Source organism: Oryctolagus cuniculus, chromosome 1 (genome assembly GCF_964237555.1).
Source record: "Oryctolagus cuniculus chromosome 1, mOryCun1.1, whole genome shotgun sequence".
Classification (NCBI taxonomy): domain Eukaryota; kingdom Metazoa; phylum Chordata; class Mammalia; order Lagomorpha; family Leporidae; genus Oryctolagus; species Oryctolagus cuniculus.
The window spans coordinates 116830883-116850705 of NC_091432.1; the positions used below are offsets into that span (position 1 = coordinate 116830883).

Sequence of the window (19823 nt, forward strand, 5' to 3'; positions counted from 1 at the left end):
ACACACGCCCAATTTCTTCTTGCTCCCCGCTCTCAATTCCTACAAATATAACTGTAATCATACAGTCAGTAATGTTAAGATTTCTGTCATTAAGACTATATTAAAACACTATACAGCTGATGCACCATATACTATAATTTTCATTTCCATAGCTCCTATTTTGGTTGTTTCTCTGTTCTGTATGTTTCCCTGATGTCTTTCAAGCTTCCTCCCCCTATTTTGTTAATAAAAACCTTCTCCCACTACACTCAGCTCTATGTATGCAATTTCATCTTCATAAATAAGGTTTCCAGGAATTTTTTTGACCCAATAACATGTTAATGAATTATGTTTGACTATGATATTTTGATTTCTTCTTTCATCATCATATTAATGATTACATCTGTCTCTGTCATGTGATGAGTCCTGTCACAGGATGTGACAAATGGAGTTCAGTGTCACAGCTCTTGAGAAATCACTGGACAAGCCAAACACAGAGAAGTGAGCCATTGTAAATTTACTAAAATATGCTGCCAGTGGACAGTGAACAGGCAGGTCTGGTAGGGTGTGACTACTGCTGCCACATACCGCAAGCGAGCAGTGGGCTGACACACCAGCTGGAAGATGATTATTGCTGCAATGTGGATTATAATCTGGGAAATACATATGTGAGACAGGCTGCTGTGCGCTAGGGTCTCTTCCATTGCTAGTGACTTCCTTATGGCTGGGGAGCTTTATTAGAGGCTTCCTAATGTATTTCTGCCTTTCCAATAAATCTTTTAATACAAAAAGGCATTACTCTGTAACGGCTTCGAGGCATTGAGCAAACCTGAAAAGCTGAAACCACTCTGATGGTGATGTTTTTGTGAAAGCTATTTTGTTATTTTCCCTCCATTTGGAAGCCCTTAAGATCTTACACTTGTTTCCATTGTTCTGAACATTAAGAAAGATGAATTTTACATGCCTATATTTATCTATTAATAAGAGTATTAATTAACTCCATTTCAGAAGCCCAAGTCTGTTCTGGAACTGTTTTTTAAAATTACATTAATTACAATGTTTTCCTCATGCTTTCTTTTTCTCTCTCTGGGACTTTTCATCCTCAGATGCTGAAATCCTAGGTTTTCTTCTTTTGCACCATTATTCACTCTCTTAATTTCCATAACTCTACTTTATGCTTTGGTTTATAATCTCAAATTTCCCTAATGAGACTTTGATAATTTATTCTCTCTTTGCTGTCATTTGTAGTATTCAAGAGTATATTTTCTTTCATTGCGTTTTTTGGATGTTTTCTTTTCTTTTTTTTATTTTTTTGACAGGCAGAGTGGACAGTGAGAGAGAGAGACAGAGAGAAAGGTCTTCCTTTGCTGTTGGTTCACCCTCCAATGGCCGCCGCGGCCAGCGCATCGTGCTGATCCGATGGCAGGAGCCAGGTACTTATCCTGGTTTCCCGTGGGGTGCAGGGCCCAAGTACTCGGGGCGTCCTCCACTGCACTCCCTGCCCACAGCAGAGAGCTGGCCTGGAAGAGGGGCAACCGGGACAGAATCTGGCGCCCTGACCGGGACTAGAACCTGGTGTGCCGGCGCCGCAAGGCAGAGGATTAGCCTAGTGAGCTGCGGCGCCTGCCAGGATGTTTTCTTTTTAACTCTTTCCTTCAAATTGTTGCTATTGTTGAAGTCACATATTTTGTATTTGAGACATTCTTTAATTTTCTTAGTATACTTGCATTAACATTCAAGAGTAGTCTTCTGAAAAACTGATTCGCAGCTTCATGTGAGCGCTTTGTGTCCGTTCAACTGTGGGTGTCATTGAAGTGTCCCATTTAAACAGGGAACTCTTAGTGACAATGCTGTTATGGACTGGTTTGACTACTCAGAGAAGAGTCTTCCAGTCTTCCTGAATGATATGATCCTGGCTTTCAAGAATCTGTAACCTAAATGGAGGGGAAAAGGCTAATGGTGTTGACATTCTACTTTGTTACCCTGTTTTCATTATGGCCTACTCTCCCTCAAATATGCACACAGGCTTCTAAAGTATAGACATTGCTTCTCTTTCTCTGACAGATGGTCCTCTAGTGTTTTACTGGGTAGAGGCAGAGGTAGACCTCCGACCACATAAAGAGGTAGAGACTCTCTGAAGATGTGATCACTTCTCTCAAAGACTTTTTAAGTATTTGACTCACTCTATCCCAACTGTACTTCTCCCAGAGATTCCTGGTGCCCTACAAATATGAGCCCATGAGAAATTATGTGGTGTAAATCACATGTTTTCTTGGGTTTCTCCAGTTCTATTGTCATCCCAGATGTCATGAAAATGGCAAATCCAATGCTTCTCCTTTGTTTACTTCCTAACTTCCAGAAGTTTGGGGTTTTATGATTCTCCTGAAGGTTGGTTGGTTTGTTTTGTCCTTGTGAGTTAATGCCATTGTCAAATTCCCATTTGTCCTGATGGTGATTCTCAGGAGGAATAGACACAATGTGTTTACACTAAGCCTTGTCTTTAAGCAGCACCTGGGAGGAGACTGAGCCCACAGGAGCATGGAGACTTTTAGATAAAGCTCTCACAGCTTCAGTAGCTCTGTTCTGCTCTTCATGAGGCCTCAAACCCCAGAATCTCTTCATTAGTTTAAAATTTTGATGGAGTTGTTGCATCCAATAAAATTATTATTCAGCATTTAATCTGTGAATACAATTAGAATGAGGTCGGACCTTGCTGTATCTAGGGTTCCTAGCCTAAACTCAGAGACAACTGACAACCATACAAATGAAAACTTGACCTTCTATTAGTTCTTGTCTGTCAGTAACAGTGTAGAATTGCTTACATAGCTTCCTTCATCCTACACTTACAATCACCCTGAGAACCAGGCATCCCTGTCTCAAACATAAGAAACTGACAGCCAGGGGAAGATTAACTAATTATTGCAAGGTCAAAATAGCAACTGGTGGGGCAAGTTTTATATGTGGTACCTATGAATCTGAATTTAGTTTCTTTAGCCTCTACCCTAAGCAGACTGTGTTAGACAACACAGAATGTTCTCTCACATTGTTTTACACAAGGTATGCTCAACGCACTTTCCATTAAGTGGCAAAATTATAAAAGCAAAGCTCTTTAGATAAAGCATCCAACAGCATGAAAGTACATGACCTGGTAACTCTGTGATGGAAATACCTTTCTGCATGCTGGGGAGGGTCAAGTCACATCATGGGGAGTGTCTCGCGTCCCACGTTCTCTCTTTTTTTTTTTTTCAAATTAATTTATTTATTTGAAAGTCAGAGTTACACAGAGAGAGAAGGAGAGGCTGAGAGAGAGGGGTCTTCCATAGACTGGTTCACCCCCCAATTGGATGCAATGGCCAGAGCTGTGCTGATCCGAAGCCAGGAGCTTCTTCCAGGTCTTCCACATGGGTGCGGGGGCCCTAGAACGTGGGCCATCTTCTACTGCTTTCCCAGGACATAGCAGAGAGCTGGATCAGAAGTGGAGTAGCCGGGACACAAGCGGTGCCTATATGGGATGCCATCACTGCAGGTGGCGGCTTTACCCACAGTGCCACAGCACCGGTCCTTCCCATGTTTTCTTCTTGGTTCTACTGAGTTATAATCTCGTGTGGGCTTTCTTATGTAGTGAAAAAGTGATCACCAGAATTCCTAGACTGAAGAATAACTCCAGAGAGAGAAAGAAAGTCCTTTTAAATCTAATTTTGTCAGAAAAGACTACTGGTGAATGACTATTTTTAATCAATATCAGTAGGATGCAGCATGTGTTGAATGGACAGGATTACATAATGTGGCATGGACAAGACAGTCCATCAAATGTGATTTCTGTATCATAAAATGCCCAGGTCAAAAACCTTAGAATTCATGTTTCCTACCAAGAATATTAATATAGAGAATTAGTTATACAGATATTGCAAGAGAAAAAGAGCAAAAAGTTGACATTAAGAAAATATAAACACTAACACATTGCAGAAAATACCTATCATTCCCAGGCTGGTAGAAAAATAGAAAGAGGAAGCACTACCAGATTCTAGGTGCTTTGAGAGGAACTTTTATAGGATTGGTGCTAGAAAAAGCCTTAGCAACGCCATGAAGGAGACTGGTGAGCTCGTAAAGGAGGGCTCTCCTGAACTGACCATGCACCTAAGGGGGTGCAGCCAGGAAGCACATTTGCTGGTGTTTATTGGCCATTTGCTTTGCTTGCCTTCCTTTAGGATGTGTCTTATAAACCACGTGTCCATTTATTAAATCATCTTTTTATTACTGATAAATCATTGAATTATTGAGTCGTTATTCTGGACTTAATACAGCAGCTTTACCCGCTGTGTCACAACATCTGCTCCTTAGTTTTTATTTTAAAAAAACTAAACAAATGTATATAAGCTTTACATATTTATGGGGTACTAGGAGATGTTTTGTGACATGTGTACGTTGTGTAATGTCCAATCAGGGTTAATATATTAATGCTTTGAAGCATTTAATTTTTTTCTTTGTCGTAAAAACTCTTAGAAATCCTATTTCTATATTTTAGAGAGAGAGCTATATGGTAAATTGTCTGTCTCCCCATCTTGTGCAATAGAACCTCAAAACTTCTCATACTCTTATCTAGCTATAACTTGGTACAAGTTCAGTCAACCTTCTCGATCTGCCCCTTTCATCTTCTCTCCCCAGCCTCTGGTAAAGACAATTATATTTGTAATTCATATGAGTTAAACACCTATTTTTTCTTAGACTCCACACATGAGTGAGTTCATGTAATATGTGTCCTGCTAAGCTTGGCTTATTACACTTAATTTATATTGATGTTATTGGTTATCATGATATCAGTACTTATAACAATAAATTTATATTTATGATATCTAGACCATAGACTCCAGTTCAAAAGTATATTCCTTGACCTCAAATATATCTGATATTATAAATATGCAAGTAGGAAAAGCCTTAGAGAAATAAAATAAATTATATGAAAGAGTCTCTATGTTCAAGAAGCATCATGTATTTTTCATGATAGTTTAAGTATATGTACAAATGTTTGTGGAAATATTATAATCATTTATATGCACTTTTTATGATAAACATAAGAGATAACTAATATATTGGCTAAAATATTTCTACTAACTTAATGTGCACTGTTATCCAGTAAGTTACTAAAAAAAAGTAATACTTATGTGCTATATTTCAAAATATTTGATACCTTTTTAGATGATAATAGTTTATCATAGAAACTGTCCTCCTCCCTTACTGGAATCCTGAGACACAGGTATTATTCCTGTAATCATTCACTGTTAAACTACATGGATAATAAAATGTGGAGCTATTCGTATTCTATCCTACTTTAAGAAGGCTGGTAAAGGTTCTCAGGTCCATGTGGTAAGAATATCATTCCCAAAGGGACCAAGAATAATCAGAAAAGGAAAAGGAAAAGGTAAAAAGAAACAGAATACAAAGAAAGTTCAAGGAGACTGATTGCTCTTCAAATATATACATCTTACACAGCTACAGACATTTCATCAAATCCTACTGCCTATACCACAGTATTGATAAAAATGAGAATCATTACATCGTATTTGGCACTTATGTATCTAGGTAAGAACATTGAGATACTCCCATTTTGTAACTTAAAAACTTAACCATTTTTGTACAGATTAGCAATAACACAGGAGACAAAAAGGATATGAAGCAACGATGAGAAACACCAGGGGGCCAATACTGTGGCATAGTGGGAAAACCGCTGCCCACATAGCCAGGGTCACATATGGACAACAGCTGGAGTCCTGGTTGTTCACTTCTGATCCAGCTTCCTGCTGAGGCTTCTGGGAAATTAGCAGAGAATGTCCCAAGTCCATGGGCCTCTGCACTCACGTGGGAGACCAGGAAGAAGTTCCTGGCTCCTAGCTTTGGCCTGGCCTAGCCCTGGCTGTGGCAGCCATGTGGGGAGTGAACCAGTGGATGGAAGATTGATCTCTATCCCTCTTTCTATCTCCCTCACTGCCTCTACCTCTCCTTATTTCTAACTCTGAATTTCAAATAAATAAATAAACCTTTAAAAAATGGGAAACATCACCACATGTGCTGCTTAATAGATATGGTATATTAGGTATTAAGAAGCCGTGTTTAAAGTGTCAGAAGAAAAAAATGGGATGAGATTATCTTTAAGGGACTAGATAAGACAAGTCTACTAAATGATACATAATACTATATGCAGAAGTAATATGGCTATGCTAAAATTTCTTCATGAAAAACAACAATAAAAATTGAGTTCATTTATTTATTACTTCTGATTATAATAGATTTCTCATCTGAAGTTTAGTTAGGGCTTTCCTCATTGCAACTTTGACGTCCTTGTTCCTCAAACTATAGATCAGAGGATTGAGCATTGGTCCTACATTAGTGTAGAAAACAGAAGAAACTTTTCCTTGGTCCTTAGATCCAGGAGAAGAGTATGTAAGGTACATGAACGCTGCTGATCCAAAGAAGAGGGAAATAGCAATAATGTGAGAACTACAAGTTCTGAAGGCTTTGGATCGTCCTTGAGTAGACTGGATATGAAGAATGCTAGTGAGGATGAAAAGGTAAGAAATGAGGATGGTGAAACTGGGCACTGTGATATTAATGCCCACAACAATGAGAACTACCACCTCATTGACATAGGTGCTGGTGCAAGAAAGTTGGAGAAGAGGGAGTATGTCACAAAAGTAGTGGTTGATGACATTGGCATTGCAGAAGGTTAGTCTAAGCATGCACCCTGTGTGGGCAGTGGCTCCAGCAAGTCCCATCACATATGCAGCAAAAGCCAGCCCAGAACACAGCTGATGGGACATGGTGACCTTATACAGCAGGGGGTTACAGATGGCCACATAGCGATCATATGCCATTGAGGTCAACATATAGCATTCAGAGATAACAAAAAAGAGAAAGAAAAACAGCTGAGTCATGCACTCAACATAGGAGATGATGTTCTTCTTTGATAGAAAGTTCACCAACATTTTGGGGGTGAAAACAGAAGAGTAACAAAGGTCAATGAAGGAGAGGTTGAAGAGGAAATAATACATAGGGGTGTGGAGGTGAGAAGTTAGACCAATCAGAGTGATCAAGCCACAGTTGCCCACCAGGGTGACAATATAGATCATTAGAAACAGGTAAAATAGAGGCTGTTGTAGCTCTGGACGATCCGTCAATCCAGCAAGAATAAATTCGGCAACCAAGGAGTTGTTTCCAGCCAGCATTCTCTTTGTTGAAACTCTGGACAGACAGGAAGCAAAATGTCACTCACAAAGAATGTAGCTGTCTTCTTGAAACTCCCATCCATAGAAGGGGACTAAGATTGGCAGAATTCAGATAAATTCTCCATTGTTTCATGAGATTTGGGATCTGAATGTACGGCTACATCCCCACTTCCCCCTCCAACCTTCGAGTCTCTCTTTCTTTTGTCTGCATGAACTGAATAATGACAAGTACTTCTTCCTTTCCTTACTAGAATATAGAGAGTTGGAGTACTTGAGGTACAAGCTTGCCTGCTGATGAACTTGAGTAGTTGGAATATGTCTCTTACCTCTTCCTCTCATTCATCTGATTCTTCACTTCCTATTTCTGACTTGTATATCTATTACTATACCAGATACTTCAAGGCCCAGTGATGAATAGTAAGAAAGAGAGCATTGCTTTAGGGCAGAAAACATCCATACATTCTCGTTTACAGGAGGACATCTCTGATAGTCTATAGTTTCCCAGACACGTTGCTACAGGTTATAGGAAGCCAAGAATTGTTAATAGGTATTGAGGATTCCCTTGGTAGCTTAAGAGTTAAAATTAACCATACACTCTGTGGTTTTTCATAAATTTTCCTATATTCCATCCTAACTAGAAACAGCATTTAGAAAGGAATGTGAACTGGCTTCCACAGGTCCTTGTAGGACAGAAGGAAATAGAAACAGAGTTACTTGAAGTGATATTTATATTAACTAAATCTACAAGAATCAACCCAACTCTATTCTTAGGACAATAATAACATTAAACTCTTCTGTATTTGCGGCATATCAATAATTTTTTTTCAGGAAAGAGACAAATCTCTTTATCTTCTTACATTAATGTGTTCTAGCTGTGTTCCAGAATTGCTGTAGCTTCCTTGCTACCAGCTGAGGATGAAGCCAACTCAGAGAGGATGAGAGAAATGCCGACAGTCAAGACGGAGCTCCATATTGCTGAGTTTCTTATTATTCAATAGAATGCTTCGCTTTGTTTTTCAACAACATGCAGGAAGAGGAAAAATAGTGCTTTGAACAACTCACCCTGCTCCACTCAGAGGACTCAGTGCTGATCCTCTGTGTGTGTTTCCCCTGCACGGTCCTAGGGGAGGAGCTGCCTTGGAGGCATCAAAGCAGATCAGATGTGTCCACAGAATGAATGTAGTCACACTCCCTTGACTGGGAAAGGTGTCATTGATAGATCTGTCTGAATGTTCCAAAAGTCACTCTGAGGTGCAGATCAAACCTCTAGTTACAGCTTTGTCCAGAGACTGTGAGGAAGGCCCCAGCCTTCACACCTGACCCAGCATGTCATAGAGCATGGATGCTGGCTTAAAGCTTATAATTCTTTTGGTTTTGATTACAAATCCAAGAGAAGGACTCCCCTAGGATCTCCCTGTGGTGATAAATTACATAGGGAAAAAGTAATGATGTCTGTGTTTACCATAGATGTAAACGTTGCACCAGGGATTATACAATCCCCAGAGCATAGGAAGTAGGAGCCTCTGCGGACATTTATAAAACTATAAGTATATGAATGCCATTGGCATTTTAGCATTCTTAATTCTAGATATCATATTGGTTTTAGTAAAGTATGTATAAATTAGTATAATATGCAATGTTTGCTCTTATTATTTTAGTCCCTTTAATCAGTTTTTAACTTTGCATACTTTATGGGCATAAAGAAAAGGAATACTTCGATTTCAGATATTTAAAATTAAAATTTGCGTAATTGTGTTCAATGCTGTAGAATAGTGCGTAAAGCTCCCATCTGCACTGCTGGCATCCCATATGGAAGGCAATTCAAGACCCAGCTGTTCCACTTCTGACCCAGTTCTCTGCTATGGGCTGGAAAAGCAGTAGAAAGATGTCCCAAGTCCTTGGGCCCCTGCACACATGTGGGAGACCTAGAAGAAGCTCCTGGCTCCTGGCTTCAGATTAGCCCAACTTCAGCCATTGCAGCCATTTCGGGAGTGAACCAGTGAATGAAACATCTCGCTCTCTCTCGCTCTCTCTCTCTCTCTGCCTCTGCATCTCTAACTTTGCCTTTTAAATAAATAAACAAATATTTTAAAAATCCATTTGTAATTTTAAAAAATTGTATAATTTAAGAATGACTCCATAGAAATCTAATTGCCTTGGTTTGCTTTGATTCAGTATGTCTTCATCATCAACAAATTACAGTCAAATAGAATAAAAGTCACTGTACATAGGCTGCCCTTTCAGGAAAATATGACTTTAGAATCCCTCTGTATACATGAATTTTTGCTTGTAAGATGATATCTATTTTGTTTAGCTTTTTATTTTCAAGTGATTATTGTTTCACACGATGTTATAAAAATAATACATAGATTCCCTTGAACTCTTCACCCAGCTGTCCCCTATGATGACATACACAAATGCAGGACAATAGCCAAAGTAGGAAACTGACACTTGTACAATGATGCTAACTAGACAGTAGACCTTACTCAGTGTTCAGTAATTCAGCATTCATGTGCCTGTGTGTGTGCATTTGTGTGTATGTAGATGCACACAACGAATCTCATGTACATACTCATGTAATTGTCACCACAAACAGGATGCAGAATTATTCCACCACCGTAAATTAACTCCCCTCCTCTTCCTGTCCATAATACAGACCACACAAGAAGGAAAAAAGCCACCCACTATGTCCAGCAAAGGATAAGAAAAGTAGAAGCATTTTTAAATGGAAATTTTTAGCTCAACACTACAGAAATTTTAGCTGAACACTAACAAAGGCTGAGTGGAGAGCCAGCATTTCCACCCTCAACAGGCATCTCAAACTACATACACACACACACAAACACACACTACACAGGCATGGTATTAAGCAGAGTCCTACTGAGGATTCAGGAATTCAGTTACCCAGCAGTTTTGAGACCACCACCACCATATTGTCAATCGAGGAATTTCGGGAGCCAAAATAAATCTATTCTCATTTGCCCCTCTTCCATTCCAACTCACTGCTGTGGCCTGGAAGAGCAGTGGAGAACGGCCCAAGCGCTTGGACCCCTGAACCCGCGTGGGAGACCAGGAAGAAGCTCCTGGCTCCTGGCTTCAGATCATGTTAGCTCCGGCTGTAGTGGCCATTTGTGGAGTGAACCAATGGAAGGAAGACCTTTCTCTCTTTCTCTCTCTCTCTCTCTGTCTCTCTCTCAGTCTGTAACTCTACCTATCAAATAAATAAATAAATAAAAATCTTTAAAAAATGGCAAAAGATACATGAAAAGATTCTCAGGATCATTAGCCATCAGGGAAATGCAAAGAAAAACCACAATGAGGTTCCAGCTCATACCAGTTAGAATAGTTTCATCTAAAATCAGAAAATAACAAATGCTGGTAAGGACGTGAGGAAAAAGTTATTCTAATATACTGTTGAAGGGGGGGTACAGTTGGATGTGTCATAAATGCTTTTAAAACTGTATATATGAGGGCCTGCACTGTGGTGCAGTGCGTTAAAGCCACAACCTGCAGTGCAGGCATACCATATGGTGCCAGTTCAAATCCTGGTGTTCCACTTCCAATCCACCTCCCTGCTACTGTGCCAGGGAAAACAAGTAGGATAGCCCAAGTCCTTGCGCCCCTGCACCCAGGTGGGAGACCCGGAAGAAGCTCCTGGCTCCTGGCTTTCACTTGGCACAGCCCAGTCTTTTCAGGCCGTCTGGGGAGTGAACCAGCAGATGAAGATTTCTCTCTCTGTCTCTCCTTCTCTCTCCCTGTAACTCAACCTTTCAAATAAATAAAAACATCTTTTAAAAAGGTTTTATGTATTAAATATATGAAATGTACTCCCTTTAGACAAATTTTAAAAGTAAGATAAAAAGAAGCCAAATCAACCTCAAACAGGGAAAACTAGTGGAAACCTACTCCAAGACACAATCAAGCATACAGAAAAAATCTTCAAAGCAGAAAGAGGGAAAACTGAATGAAGAGGATTTTGCATGTCTCTGGAAGCATAGAAACAATAAGGAAATGGCATAACTCAAGTGTTGAAAGAGAACACTACCAACCCAAGACTTTGTATTTAGCCAAAGCATTCTGCAGGAATAAAGGGGAAGTTACAATAATCTCAGAAAATGGAAAGAATTTGCTGCCAGCATCACGACCCTGAAATAATGGCTCAAGAAGCTTCTCTAAACAGAAAACAAATAATAAAAGGAAAAAAAAATATAGAATGAGGAAGAAAGAAATACAAGAAACAAAAATAAAGAGAAATACAGGGGCTAGCACTGTGGCTTAGTGGGGAAAGCTGCCGCCTGCAGTGCCAGCATCCCATACAGGCACCAGTTCAAGTCTCAGCTACTCCACTTCCAATCCATCTCTCTGCTAATGGCCTGGGAAAGCAGTAGGGAATGGACTGAGTCCTTGGGCCCCTGCATCTGAGTGGGAGACCTGGAAAAAGCTCCTGGCTCCTCGCTTCGGAATGGCACAGCTCCAGCCATTGCAGCCAATTGGGGAGTTAAACAGCAGATGGAAGACCTCTCTCTCTCTCTCTCTCTCTGCCTCTCCTTCTCTCTTTGTGTAACTCTGACTTTCAAGTAAATAAACCTTAAAAAAAGAGAAATGCAACAGGCTTTGATTTTTCTCCCAAGTTTTCTAATTATTTTGACAGTTGCAATATATAAAATATATATATTATATATAAAAATATATAATATAATGTAATATAATATAATGTAATTCTAAATTTATGTAAGAGAAACATTTAAGACAGGGACCAGCATAATGGCCCAGAGCATTAACCAGCACCCATAAACGACAGCTGATTCAAATCCCAGCTGCTCTGTTACCAATTCAGCTTCCTGATAATGAGTTTGAGAATGAACAGACGATGTCTCAAGTACTTGGTTCTCTGTCACCCACGTGAGTGACAGGATGGATTTCCATTTGCTAGCTTCAGCCTGGCCCAGTGGATGGAAGATTCTCTCTCTCTTCCTGTCTCTCTCTCTCTCCCTCTCTCTCTCGCTCTGCCTATCCCTCTCTGTGTAACTCTGACTTTCAAATAAATTAATATTTTTTTTAAAAATAGCCTAAAATAGAATCAATCAAAATGTTAAATACAGGGAAGAAAACAAAAGGTAGTATATTTATGTCATGAGTACCACTGAGCAATCAGGAAGGAGCTATTAATATATATAACAACATCACCTCAAAGAAATGTTACATATTTGAGGCGTTGGTTATCCTAACTATTCAAATGTTATTATTGCATAATACATGTATGTATCAAAACATAATATTACATTCCATAGAATTGTACAATTATTTTTGTGTCAATTAAGCTTCTAGAATTTTTATGCTGAGTGAACCAAGGAAAATCACAAATCAGTGCCCTGCATGTGTATAATCGAGTAGAAACTGCAGAAGACTCTACAGTGACACAAAGTTAATAAGTAGTCTCCTGGTGCTAGGACAGAAATGAGGAGGGGTGAAACAGGAAATTTCATGGGAGGATAGAGGAACTTTGAAGGATAATGTGTTCACTTTCTTGATTGTGATGATGATTCCACGGGCACACATGTATGTTAAAAATCATCAACATTTTGCATTACATATGTGCAGTTTATGTTACTCTTACCTCAATTAATGAAGCAAACCTGATACATTATTCAACTTATATAACCGAAACAAAAGTATTCAGATAAACATATATTTAGTGGAACAGTAGTGTAAAACCTAAGAGAAAGAAGGAAAGTAAAAGATAAGGGGGCGGCGCTGTGGCTCACTTGGTTAATCCTCCACCCTGTGGCGCCGGCATGCCATATGGGCACCGGGTTCCATTCTTATTTGCTCCTCTTCCAGTCCAGTTCTCTGCTGTGGCCCGGGAGGGCAGTGGAGGATGGCCCAAGTGTTTGGGCCCTGCCCCCGAATGGGAGAACAGGAAGAAGCACCTGGCTCCTGGCTTTGGATCAGGGAAGCTCCAGCCGTGGCGGCCATTTGGGGGGTGAACCAACGGAAGGAAGACCTTTCTCTCTGTCTCTCTCACTATCTAACTCTGTCAAATAAATAATAAATAAAATTTTAAAAAAAGATAAAATCCATGAAATGAGGTCTACAGTTAAGAAGCTTTAAAAACTTTTGAGAAAAGCATGAATGCAAACAATCATATTTGATTTAGGTTTCATATAATTATTCAGCCATGTTGAATGTATTTCCATCTTCTTCTTAACTTGAACAAAATTATATGATCATCTGCATGTATGAGAAATTCTTAGACTCCATTTTACAGATGAGATGTCTTGCAGTAACCAAAGTATGGCTTGTTCATATTGTGCATATGAATAGCTGAAACCAGACTAGAGCCTCAGTCTTAAAACAGCATGTTCTTCCACTGCACTCTATCACTTCTAGACCAAAGGCACCTAGATATAATTTAAAATAATTTAATTGTTTAAAGGTTTACATATTTACATGAAAGGCAGAGTTGCAGAGAGAAAGAGAGGAAGAGAGAGAGGGAGAAATGGGGGAAAGAATGAGAGAGACAGAGCGCTATCTTCCACCCACTGGTTCACTCCCAGATGGCACAACAGCCAGAGTTGGGCCAGTCCAAAGCCAGGAAACAGGAGCCTCCTCTGCATCTCACACATAGGGACAGGAGCCCAAGGACTTAGGCCATCTTCTGCTTCTTTTCCAGGTGCATCAGGAGGGAGCTGGATTGGAAGTGAAACAGCACCAGAACTCAGAACAGCACCCATATGGAATGCTGACATTGAGGGCCACCAAACGGAGACTTTACCAACTACACAACAACATCAGCCCTGATTTAATTTTTTAAATGAGGGTTAAAGAAGTGAATCCTTTCTACTTCTTTGCAAAAACGTATTCTAAAACTCTTAGGACATAATAAGATGCTGAAAGTATTCTCAGAAGAAGCCTGTGATCAGTTTTTTATATCAATAATTATTTATATGACTCTAAAACATGAAGTCGCTTGATCAAGACATACTGTTTTTTACTGGATTGCTTGTATTTATTGACAAACAACATTGTACATATTTATGGGGTACAATGAATATTTCGATACATGCATACATTCTAATGATCATATTAGGGTAATTGGCTTCCATTGCTTCACACATTCAAGGTTTCTTTGCAGTGTGAACATTCAAAAATCTTTTGTCTATCTATTTAGAAAAATTCAGTATGTTGTTGTTAACTATTGTTACCCTACTGTGCAATAGGACACCAAAAGGATTATTTTTAATAATCTTTAAAAAACACAACCTCTAATTTAGGAGAGCACCCTTTTCAAAGTCTTACTCAGTGCCACATGAACATCTTTGTTCCTCAAACTATAAATAAAAGGATTCATCATTGGCCTCACGATGGTATAGAAAACTGTGGATACTTTTTCTTGTTCCAAAGTCCCAGGAGGAGAAGGTTTAAGGTACATGAATGCTGATGCTCCAAAAAAAAAAGAGAAACAGCAATTATGTGGGAGCTGCAGGTACTGAAGGCTTTGGACCTGCCCTCTGTAGATTTGATGCGAAGGATATTGGAGAGGATCAGAGTATAAGAAATGAAGATGATGAAGCTGGGCCCTATCACATTGATGCCCACCACAATGAAAACCACCAGCTCATTGACGTAGGTGCTAGTGCAGGAGAGCTGGAGGAGAGGGGGAATGTCACACATGTAATGGTTGATGATGTTGCCATCACAGAAGGTGAGTCTCAGCATGCATGCAGTGTGGGCCACGGCACCCACAAACCCCATTGCATACACACCCACCATCAACATGAGGCAGACCTGATGGGACATGGTGGCCTTGTACAGCAGGGGCTTGCAGATGGCCACATATCGGTCATAGGCCATCGATGTCAAGATACAGCACTCATCAATAACGAAGAAGGCAAAGAAAAAGAGCTGAGCCATGCACTCAGCATAGGAGATGATGTTCTGTTTCACAAAACTCACCAGCATTCTGGGCATTATGACACAGGAGTAGCAGAGATCAATGAAGGACAGGTTGCAGAGGAAGTAGTACATGGGGGTGTGCAGGTGAGGGTTCAGACCAATCAGAGCAATCAAGCCCAGGTTCCCCACCACAGTGACCACATAGATCCCCAGGAAGAGGAAGAAGAGAGGCAGCTGCAGTTCTGGCTGTTGAGTTAATCCCAGCAGGATAAACTCAGCCACTGAGGAGTCATTTCCTGAGGCCATTCTTCCTTAGGGCATCTGTGAGAATGGGAGAAATACAAACATTACAACAGATCCACTCTCTCAACTACAAGGATTTAAACTCAGCATGAGGGAATGAACTCACCTATCCTGCTGAGTAACTTCATTTCTTCCCTTTTATAAAACTGAGAGAATGGGTGGAGGTGAATAACAAAACCCAGAGAGCAACTTTCTGCAGGAAGGAGATCCAGAAGCTCTATGACCACTCCTCACTGGACACCAGCTCTGCTGCACGACTCTCTGGAGAGCCCACGGGGCCCACTCTGGGCCAGTGGTGATGTCGGTAGAGAGATGAGACCTTTGAAGGACTGCTTGCCTCCCAAAGATGAGACTTCAAAGGAGTTAGCAGGACACATACAATCGAAACTTCTGCATTTGGAGTCAGGAAAGGACCTTCTCCCCTATTCTCACAGAGAGAAACGTGGCTCTGATGAGTTGTACAAGTGAATAGCCCAGAGAGGAGTCTTTTCTGGTGTTGTTGTTGTTACTTCTCTTTGGGACAACACTGGGATGGAGGGAGCTGGAGCACAGCCCACAGTCCCCCAGAATCTGTGGATCATGATTCCTGACTGGCTCTGCACACAATGTCCTCGCTAGCCTAAGAGAGCGGCATACATAAGTTGGCAATGCCGAAAGAGTCACCCGCTAATATGCCTCTAGGGTGTTTATGCATTTGGAAGATCCTAGGGACCTGATTAGAAAGGGGAAGACTATGTTCCTCCAATGTCTCCCCAGAGATCAGGTTTTGCAACCAAAAGAAATTACCTACCTGCAGTTACAGCCTAGTTCATAATTGCGTTGAATTACTGGAACTCTTTGGTTTCCATCTGAATGGGACACATGCCCAAATAAAAAAGCAGGATGACTTTTCCTGTATCCAGTTCACTGATGCCTACATGAAATACTATACCATTTGTTGGTGCTTCTTACCATAATACATGCACCCATTTGAATACATTTGAATCTAAGCTCTAAAATGGGAAAGATCTTGATTATTTTCTTCAGTGATATTTTTACAGGAGCTAGAAAGGAAAATACCTAACATAGAGATAGATGGATAGACACATGGATGTATAAATATATAATAGATGATCAATAACTATTTGAATAACCAAAGAAAGAATAACTGAGACTCCCTTCTCTCTGTTTCCTAAAATGTATATTGGATACCACATGGAATTCTTGCCACACGGGCAAAGGCTTATATGGTGTAAAGGCTGATGTTTGTGGATCTGAGTATGGGGGGGGGGGTGAAAAACATCAACAAGATGTGTGCAGGCCACTGTGGACCTCTCAGAGGCAATTCTTGCCACACGGGCAAAGGCTTATATGGTGTAAAGGCTGATGTTTGTGTATCTGAGTATGGGGGGGGGGGGCGTGAAAAACATCAACAAGATGTGTGCAGGCCACTGTGGACCTCTCAGAGGCCATCTTCATGCTTGCTGGGTCAGAGTGAATGTAAATGAGAAGGAGGAAGAGAACACACACTTCTCAGACTTCCTAAATTCCAGGCAGTGTTCTAATACCTTACATGTAGGAAATAAACTGTCACAACTACATGTCTTATCTTACAAGGGGAAAATAAGTTACAATCTGTCTAGAATACCATAGTTAGGAAGTGGAGAAACTCTAGCTTTAAATTCTGACAGTCTGACTTGAGGGCACATTCTCTTAACCGCATCACTATAATATCCTTTACGGAGGTGAAATTTACAGGCATGTACATTGTTTTTTTTTTTTATCTTTTATTTAATGAATATAAATTTCCAAAGTACGACTCATGGGTTACAATGGCTTCCCCCCCCATACCGTCCCTCCCACCCACAACCCTCCCCTTTCCCACTCCCTCTCCCCTTCCATTCACATCAAGATTCATTTTCGATTATCTTAATATACAGAAGATCAGCTTAGTATACCTTAAGTAAGGATTTCAACAGTTTGCTCCACACAGAAACATAAAGTGAAAAATAATAGATGATTTGATTTTTTTTAAATGATGATGAAATCAGATCAGACCTATTGTCATGTTTAATCCCAGTGAGAGTTAAGTTGGGAATTGATAATTTCTTTTTTTTTTTCTTTTTTTTTTTTACAGAAGATCAGTTTAGTGTACATTAAGTAAAGATTTCAATCGTTTGCACCCCCATAGAAACACAAAGTGAAATATACTGTTTGAGTACTCGTTATAGCATTAAGCCTCAATGTACAGCACATTAAGGACAGAGATCCTACATGAGGAGTAAGTGCACAGTGACTCCTGTTGTTGACTTTACAAATTGACACTCCTGTTTATGGCATCAGTAATCTCCCTATGCACCAGTCATGAGTTTCCAAGGCTATGGAAGCCCTCTGAGTTCTCCGACTCTTATCTTGTTTAGACAAGGTCATAGTCAAAGTGGAGGTTCTCTCCTCCCTTCAGAGAAAGGCACCTCCCTCTTTGAAGACCTGTTCTTTCCACTGGGATCTCACTCACAGAGATCTTTTTGCCAGAGTGTCTTGGCTTTCCAAGGCATGTACATTGTTAAAGCTAAAATTTATGATTTTCCTGACACACCTCAGAGGCAAGTAGGAAAATAGTAGAAATGGCAAATGATTGTTCCAGACCTTCCTTCTGTAGAACTGTGCATAGATTCTTGGAGATAATGTATGAAGTGACCAAGGGGAGCATTCATTCCTCTGCACTGAGGATTAAGATCTCTGGCTGTACAGTCCTAGAAAGACAAATACCATATGTTCTCCATGATCTGTGGTAACCAAGAGTACCAAAAATGTAATGTACAGGAGTGAAATTGACATTTTGAGATTTGATGATTGTTTGCAGCCCTTGTCTCTACTGGTGAGGAACAGTGTTTTTCTCTTCTATTTGTTGAACACTTTACTTTGTCCAGGGCTTATCTTATGAGTATAAAATAAGCTGAAAGTAGATCATGGTAAAAATTAAAAGAAAGAAAAAGAAAAGAAAGAGTGAATTCCCATTCAAACCAAATGATCATGTGGTGGCTATTAAAGTAGTTGCACTCCTTGCTGTGAAGAGGACATTTTGGGCAAATTCAAAGCAAATTTCTCAGAACTATTCATCTACCATGTCGGAGACCAAGGACTGTGTTGGTGGCTGTTGCCTACTCAGTCATCAGAAGTTTTGCCTCACCCCAGCCCCCACCCTTAGGACAGTGAGAAAAAATTATTTAAGTTCCAGCAGGGAAGGCTGTCCATGCAAACAAGGAGGAGTAATTGAGTCATTTTTGGTTTATTAATTTCTTTTCAAACCCACAACTAAAGATTGTGTCATCAGCACCCTTTAGCAGACAATGAACCAGCAAAAATCCCTAACCCTGATATGAATCAAGCAGGCTGATTTTACAGGTTAACTACATGGTTTTGATCAATGTGGAAATAATGATCAATTTTTAAAAGTTTGCTTTGCTTTTTAGTGTTCATTTTCTTTTAGATTATCAACTTTTATTATTAAAATTACAATTCATATAAAATGATTAAACTTTCAAGTTTGGTGTTAACTTATTAACTCTGCTGAGATTGGGGAGGAGAAAGGTCTCCTGTTTCTCAGCCTGGGACAGTAGTACTTATAAAGTCTCCTAAATGTAGATTGGCAACCTCCAGCAGGATTCTTCCCCATGACACACCAACCTCTGGCCCACATTCTTCCTCGGAAACTATCTTGCATCTTCCTGAACACATGTTCATTTCAGAGATGGTCTCAGGTACCTGGCTATTCGCTAGATGTTAGCCTAAGGTGCTTGTTAGGTAAAAGACTAGGCTCAAATTCAATAAAAATCTAAAGAGATGTAGTTGAAAAATAACAATCTTATCCGTGGAAATTTGTTTCAACTGTAACTGGACATTGGGTTTAAAGAAATTTTTCTCTTATGAATGTAGGAAGAGTACTGTCTTTATAAATATTGCTTTATGGGGCCGGTGCCATGGCTCACTTGGTTAACCTCTGCCTGCTGTGCCAGCATCCCATATGGGTGCTGGTTCCAGTCCCGGTTGCTCCTCTTCCAGTCCAGCTCTCTGCTGTGGCCCAGGAGGGCAGTGGAAGATGGCCCAAATGTTTGAGCCCCTGAACACACATGGGAGACCAGGAAGAAGGGCCCAGCTCCTGGCTTCAGATCAGTGCAGCACAGGTTGTAGAGGCCATTTGGGAAGAGAAACAATGGAGGGAAGATGTTTCTCTCTGCCTCTCTTGCTGTCTATAACTCTACCTGACAAATAAAAAAAAAATATTGCTTTGTAACTTTCCAAACTTGTTTTTCAACTTGGCTTAACAGCTTTCTAATGAAATCAGTGGGTAATCAGTGCTTGTTATAGCCCTGCCTAAAGTGGATTTTGCCATCTCTGATTTAATGTCACTGATTTATAACTAGAGTTTTATAAAAGGAGTAAAAT

General features: G+C 40.1%; 1 protein-coding gene and 1 pseudogene across 1 annotated transcript; both read right to left on the reverse strand.

Annotated features, from left to right (window-relative positions):
- Window positions 1-4323: 4323 nt before the first annotated feature.
- LOC100350618 (olfactory receptor 8B3-like) lies at window positions 4324-7208 on the reverse strand. Its single transcript, XM_070060976.1, has 2 exons — window positions 6263-7208; window positions 4324-4364 (listed from the first exon to the last, which is right to left on the reverse strand). Exons 1-2 carry the CDS (start codon window positions 7197-7199, stop codon window positions 4324-4326), a joined length of 978 nt encoding a protein of 325 aa, XP_069917077.1. The 5' UTR covers window positions 7200-7208.
- A 7261-nt stretch (window positions 7209-14469) lies between these two features.
- Window positions 14470-15416, reverse strand: LOC100338627 (olfactory receptor 8B8-like; annotated as a pseudogene).
- Between the last annotated feature and the right edge of the window lie 4407 nt (window positions 15417-19823).